Raw genomic sequence first — 7613 nt, forward strand, 5'->3', positions numbered from 1 at the left:
GTTGACAGATGTCAGAGCAATGCTGACGTGAGTGAAGTGGATTTCTGGCTTGGCTGCCTGCTAACGTTAGTCGGGTTTCGCATCCTAAGTACCCTGTTATGTTGATAACTTAGTGCTACAGCCGTTCAGGGCTAGGTATGTGGTGGATCCGTCTGAAGCCAATATCTGAGTAGGTCCAACCTCACCGCAATTTTACCCAGAGACCCAGCGACTAGAGATACACATCCTTTGCAGATTGTAGGCATTTCACTCACATGTCACAATAGAGGATGATAGAATTGTATATACACACACATGTTTTTGTACTTATTAATATGTAAAGATATTTCGCTCAGATTATGACGTTCCGTTCCGTTGCATTTCAGACCACCACCAACTCCTGACGTGCACTCTATAATGGCTTTGTTTTCGCATACAAACAATTAAACAGGGAGAGATTGCTCTGATCGAACTCGTACAATATGAATCTCAAAATATGCAGCACTCGTCCAATCTCTAAGATGGAGCAGGAAAGAATCAAGATGATGTAAAAAAACACGCACTACGCTTGTCGCGTATCTGGGTTTTCGTTGCCGTTACCCATTTGTCCTGGTTGAAGACCTGCAACACTGGCAGCCACAATACCGGGCATGCCAACGACGGACATCATGGGTGAGATGGGAGGTCTGTTAGACGATCGTGATGAACCGCGGCGGCTTCGGAGTTTGCTTCGTGGGCGGGAATCGGAACGCTTGCGACGCATCTTCTCACGCATCTTCTCGCGAGAACGTTCCATGGCGTCACTGAGAGCTGTCATGCGTCCACCGCGAACACGCTTGAGGAACTCGAGATCGTCGCGAATACCAAGGAGGGCTGTGTCCATGTCGTAACCTTCGAGTTGCTTTTCGGTGGCAAGTTGACCTTCTTCCTCAGATATATCCTTCTTCTTGCGTGAAAAGCGGATCCAGCTAGGCCAGAGCTTAGCGAGAACGTTGACCATGGCGGCGAACCACTCGTCAGGGAACAGACGGATAAGAACACCAATAGGGATGGACAGGAAGCCCAAAACCAGGGAGATTGCCCATTGGATGCCATTAAGACGTGTCACAACAAAGGCATCACTACCAAAGAAGATAATGATGACCTGACCAGCTGCCATGATCGTCATCATGAGCATGAAGAGATGGTTACGGTGGAGACCCTCGAAGATGTTGAGCTTGTTGTCGATACGTCGACTGTTAACGAGCTTGAAGATCTGCATAAAGACAAAGATGTTGAAGATGAGAGATCGAACTTCCGTCTCCTCGTAGCCAAGGATAGGGTCGCGTCCGAACCAAAGGACGAAGCACACAATAAGCTGGTAGATCGATTGACCGATGATCATCTTCCACATGGTCGTAGTAATAAGAGGGGCGGTACGCGATTCAGGTTGACGGTGGAGAAGGCTTCCAGTAGGAGGATCCGTAGCGAGAGCAAGGGCAGCGAAAGTGTCCATGATAAGGTTGACCCAGAGAAGCTGAACAGCGTTAAGAATGGACTTTTGCTCGTCGTCTGAGACAGCAGAGACGAAAGTCACGCCGACAGCGGTGATGTTGACGGTAAGCTGGAATTGGAGGAACTTCTTGACGGAGTCATTGATAGCACGTCCCCAACCAAGGGCGACCACGATAGATGAGAAGTTATCGTCCATGAGAATAATGTCAGATGCCTCCTTGGCGACTTCAGTTCCTGTGATACCCATCGAGAAACCAACATCGGCAGCCTTGAGAGCGGGAGCATCGTTGGTACCATCTCCAGTGACAGCGACAATCTCACCCAAAGAGCGCAAAGCCTTGACAAGAACACGCTTATCCTCAGGACTCGAACGGGCAAGAACGCGAAGCTGCTTGACGACGGTAGAACGCTCTGTCTCGGTAAGCTTGCGGAAGTCGGAGCCTTGCATGACAGCATTGGGTTCGGACATGTTGGACTCTGTGAGAATACCACAGTTGAGAGCGATTGCTCGGGCTGTTTCGACGTTGTCACCGGTGACCATCTTGACGTTCACAGAAGCAATACCACAATCGATGACGGCTTCGGGAACGCCCTTTCGAACAGGGTCTTGGATACCAACGACACCCATCCAGGTGAGGTTGTGCACGAGATCAGTGAGGTCGATGTCGGTATTGGCTTCATCTTCGGGGCGGAGAGTCAGGACGGGAGGCCAGGATTCGAAGTCGCGGTATGCAAGACCAATGGTACGGAGGGAGTTTGTCGCGTAGCTGGAGATGACAGACTTGATACCGTCCTTGTGGCTGTCAGACAGAGACTCTGTGGAAGGACCTTGTGTGGGATCGCCGAGGATGGTGGTACATTCGCCGAGAACAATCTCAGAAGCACCCTTGATGAAGAGACGGTGCTTGGGCTTATCCTTGGTAAGACCGGGGATCTGGACGACGGCACCCATACACTTGCGCTGCGAGTTGAAGGGGAACATCTGTGTGACAGGGTGGTTCGATCGCTCAATAGCCAAAGGTCCCAGGCCGAGGTAGCGACGAGCCCAATCGAGAAGGGCGGTTTCGGTCTTGGTACCAACGAAGCCTTCATCGGACTCGAAAGCAGTTGTGTTGACAGTGACAGCAGTCTTGAGGAGATCCTTGTATTCGGGGTCAAGCTTGTCAGAGAACTGGTTGAGGGGGATAGTATCGTTCATCTCGGTGCCTTCGGTGGAGGTTGGCGAAGAGGTCTGTGACTTTTCGACAGATGAGTCGCCAAAAGCGAAACGACCTCGAAGACCCAAAGCGCCAGCTACAACAGTCATGACGTTCTCGGTCAAAGTACCGGTCTTGTCAGAGCAGATAACAGTGGCGTTACCCATAGTCTCACACGATTGAAGGTGTCGCACCAAGTTGTTCTCGCGAGTCATCTTCTTAGTGGCAAAGGCAAGAGACAGTGTTACGGCGAGGGGAAGACCTTCAGGAACGGCAACAACGATGACGGTGATGGAGGTAATGAGGATTTGTAAAAAGGATTGACCCTTTTGTTCGCCCGAGTCGTCGTTGTTGGGAAGACCAGCCAGGAAGATGATGAGGAGGACGAAGAAGAGAAGAAGACCAGCGGCGCTACCAAGTTTGGCAATGTATCCTGGTAAAGTTAGTATATTGGTGTTGAGTCAATTGTCGCGATGCACACTTACCAGCGAGGAGGTTGAGCTTTGCCTGGAGAGGCGTCAGACCAGGATCATCACGAAGAGACATCATTGTCTTTCCATAGCTTGACTGTTCACCAACAGCAGTGACAAGAAACGTTCCAACACCATCGAGAACCTTGGCACCAGAGATGATGAACGGGTCAAGCTTCTTGAGTTGCGGTGCAGGCTCGTTGAGAAGAGCGTGAAGGACCTGGTCGGCGCCGACCTTCTTGATCAGGTCAGACTCTCCAGTAGCAGAAGACTCATCACAACTAAGGTTGTGGCCAGAGATAAATACACCGTCGACAGGAATAACATCTCCGGGTTCCAGAAGCATCACGTCGCCGACAAGAACGTCATGAATAGAGATGTTCTGGGGTTTACCGGCACGCGTTACCTTGACAATACGATCTTCCTTCTTCTGGTTGAGCTTCTGGAACTGGCGCTCCTTCTGCCAATCGTTTGCTGCACCGACAACAACAACGATGGTGATGGCTACAATGATAGCGACACCCTCTACCCATTCGACCTTGGCGCCCTCGTGGTGTGTTGCGCCAAAGGTCTGGTACAGACCCAGGGCCAGCGAGACCACAGCTGCGATACACAAAAGGATAAGAACGTGATCTTGTAAAGCAATCCATGCGAGTTGAAGGAATGACTTTGCTTTGGGTTCGGGGAGACGGTTGGCGCCGTAGACTCGCTTGCGATCGGGAAAGGCGTCTTTGGCTACTGCATGGCCATCATCGTGGGCTTCTGTCGACGGGAGCACATCTGTTGTTGGTGAAGCCTTGAATCCTTCCTTTGTCGTCGCAGTCGCTTCTTCAAATGAAACAGCATCGCGTAGCTTCCCTTCATCAGGACTCAATCCGGCTTTCGAATTTGTCCTCAAGCCCTTCTCCAGGCCCGGTAGTCCACCAAGTGCGACAAATGCGGCCAAATTCTTGGGATTTATGAGCTTCGAGAGCTGTCCTGGAGAGAATGCGAATGGGTTGTTCTCTACGGTAAACTGATCCTCCTCACCAGGGTCGGCTTTGAGGATTTCCTGCTGATCGCCTTTTCGCAGGGCTTCGACATCGCGGGATATTTGTTCATGGTCGGTGCCTATTTTGGTCGAGGGAGAAGAAGAAGCCCACGATTCGGCGCGTGACTTTGATGCTGGGACGGCGAGGGTGTTTGTGTCGTCTAGAGGAGATGGAGATGCGTTGATGGAATCTATTCCTGGGAAGTTTGTTAGTGATTGATGAAGGCGATGGATGATGTTGTGATGGATGAAAATAGAGTGTCGGTTGAAAGAGCGGGCGGGTGATCGCACTGGAGCTTTACCGGGTGAGTGTGTTGTGTCTACAGCAGCTGTGTCAACTGTAATTGTAGGGGCCCTCGGGCGTTTGGCCGGGGCGTCCGAATCCATGATTGATGATGGTATTTTCAGACAATCAATTCATGGATGAACAACTTTGATATTTTCACAATGAAATGAAATTCAAGATTGATTGAAAGAGAAGAGGAGAAGGAGAAAAGCCAAGATATCTGGGAGAGCTGAATAGGTAAACCCTTGCCAACATAGTACATTGACCGGGGACAGAATTTACACTTCCCGCAATACACAGCCACAGCCACGAGGCCTGCCAAGATCTAGGCGGGCAAATTGATTGGCGCTGAATGGGGCAAAAGGAAATAATTGCTTGATGTCTTCAAACGAGCTAGACCTTGGCGGTTAGCACAGAACAGGGGGTTTTGTCACCTACCAAGATAGAAGTGCTGACTTATCTCACCGTACAGAACAAGACAGAATAATCATGAATCGGTCATTTCTTGGGGTGTTACGTCAAGAATTACTCCCAAGTCTGAATGACCTCAGATCTAAGCAAAGTAGGTGTCCATCCATCCATCATCTCGTTCAAAAAACTGTTTCATTGCCAAGAATTCATCTAACCGCCATGCCACCACACCTAGCAAATCACAATAACATGTTCCTTTCCTCCAATCCAATCTCAATCTCCATGGAAACCCCACCGAGGTTCCACAGAGCAACTCCATTCCGTCATTGTCTAAGCCTCGTTTTTTAAGCTTAATACCGCCCATCCACGCTAGATCTCCTCCAATTCCCCTTGTTACAACACGAATTATAGGGGGCGCAATGGGTTGCCTCGGAGGCAATATCCCCTACGGATCAGGATCAGGATATCCAGATATTTGGTTCCATTTTTTAAAGTTGATAGAGACGTCTCTATTGACCTGTGAGATGCCCCTTGTGACAGACTCTTCTACCGTCTTTTCACCCGGACTCTCAAGCATAGCCCCTTTGTCGATCGATTACTCTCCTGGTATCACTCCCCACTTCATGTCCATGCAAAACGCCTTTTTCAACCAGTAGAATTACCCGTGAAAGGTGTAGAAACAGGATTGGTCCGCAACCGAAAGAGACGGAAAAGACCATCACCAGCTCATCATCACCAGATCTGTGTCACCATGACCGTTCGACTCGACTCTGTGTTGTAATGGTGTGCTGTACAAAGATCAAGTCACGATGCGAAAAAAAGGTCATAAAAAACCAGATGGTGGAAATGGTTGCAGTCCATGTTGCATCGGGCGCTTCCCCGTTAGATCTTGGCAATCACGGCAGAACGATCACATCGAATGCTTGTCTTTGTCTCTCTCTCTCAAGCTAAACCTTTTGTTGCTTCTTTGTCCCTCGGTATCTCATGTCTTTCCGATGCCAAGACAAAAACTCAAGAATCGAGACAAGCAGCAGGGCAGTGCAATTTGCAGCTAAACCTCCCTCGTCTCACGTCCATGGCGAAATAACAAATCACAAGCCGAGCAAAACATGCAATCTACCAGAGACGGGTCCATGCTCAACCCAAATTAAACAATCCTGCAACCACAATTTTGTCCCATCCTGTAATGTAATTCAATGCCGTCGCTGAACCCCTGTTTCCTATGGATAAGCTTAATTTGGCCTGCATAACTTCCATCTCTAGGAGCTTCCTTTCCTTGCTTGGCGCACTCTTTTTTTTTCATCCATGACGTCAATGAGTATTTTTTTTACCGGCGGGTAAGCAGAGCTCCGTACGGTATAGCATATCGGAGGTCAGTATTAACACAAAATAATTTAACTTTTCTCTATTAAGAAGGAGATCCATTTGGAATTTACTTTGTGAAAGTTAGTTTGAGGCAGTGTCGAGGCGATGATCATTTAGGTCGATACTTGCGAGGGAGCCACCAGGGTATGCTAGGAGTAAGGAGACAAAATTAGTAGGTCAGTCTACGCCGCTGATACCGGATATGCTGGCTGATGGATTTTGACACCAAACACTCCGACTGTTCTGGTTCCCACTGAGGAGCTCGTCTGTACATTCAGTAAATAATTCATGAGATTTGACCTGTGACGGCAGCTTCGGCCTTGCAAAGTCGCAGTGCTCGTAGCCGAACGAGGCCCGTTTGACGCGTTTTGTGGGCTTAGAGACGCGTCGCTCTTTGACACGAAGCATTGGACACGGGCGTGTTACTATGATCTCGGCAGCGATGCGAAGATTGGGCACTCTAATATGAGTCAAGTGAGATGTGCATAGCCCAAAGATTACGAGTTACATTAGAGTTCAGGCATTGATTGAACTGTTGAGGACGGTATTGCGCATGGACGACAAACGACAATGGCCTTTGCTGTCCACTGTGCCATTTTACGTTCGAGTGTGACATAGCTGTACAGTCGGGTTCAAGCCAATAACCGTAGAAGTTCAGAACATGTCCACTTGATGGGAAATCACAGTTTCCAAATTCAATACTGATTACAATATGCCTATAATGTAAGAAAAACAAATTGAAACAGATGAGAACATGGAGAACACTACAGCAGACTGAAAACACTGTTGCTGCCAATTCGCAAATCTACCCTGTAGCGCCAAAGTCCTGGATCTTACACCGCTCCATACCCTTCTCAACAATCCACAGAAATATTACAATATCGCTTAATGCCGGGATAATACATCTAGCCACCCACTACGTAACCATACCCGCTCATATGGTCAAATTCAAGACTCGGTTCAACTCGTGATAGCCTCAACGTAATGCGCCACCGAACACGCGCCACATTTTAGTCAGAGGTGGCGCAGCAGCAACAACAGAACGAGGCCTCTCGCCTTCCGGACCCGGCTTTATCCATGGAGAATATTCGTAAGATGTTGCCTCCTCGAGGCAGAATATCACACAGAAATTATTATTTCTCGACAAATGTTGAGGGTCAGGCATTATGAACAGCTGTCAGACTATTGTTTGCTGCGCCGAGCATACGACGACTAAGTGGAGGAACTGAGCATGAACTAGACTATTACTACGAGACTCTATTGGCGATACAGTAAGTCAGCCTAGTCTTGTGATAAACTCATCCAATGTGGAGGAAATTGTTCCGAAGGACAAGTGTCATGGTTACTATACCCAATGTGCTTACAGCTCAGCCATAATTTGG

The 7613-nt window shown here is 48.8% G+C and overlaps 1 protein-coding gene across 1 annotated transcript; it reads right to left on the reverse strand.

The window, feature by feature from the left end:
- Positions 1–541: 541 nt before the first annotated feature.
- Positions 542–4556, reverse strand: FPOAC1_002509 (uncharacterized protein; the record flags this gene model as incomplete). The annotated part of the gene is made up of 3 exons (XM_044847088.1): positions 542–3102; positions 3155–4366; positions 4472–4556. 3 exons carry the CDS (start codon positions 4554–4556, stop codon positions 542–544), a joined length of 3858 nt encoding a protein of 1285 aa, XP_044713004.1.
- Positions 4557–7613: the final 3057 nt, after the last annotated feature.

This window comes from Fusarium poae, chromosome 1, assembly GCF_019609905.1.
Source record: "Fusarium poae strain DAOMC 252244 chromosome 1, whole genome shotgun sequence".
In the NCBI taxonomy this organism is placed as follows: domain Eukaryota; kingdom Fungi; phylum Ascomycota; class Sordariomycetes; order Hypocreales; family Nectriaceae; genus Fusarium; species Fusarium poae.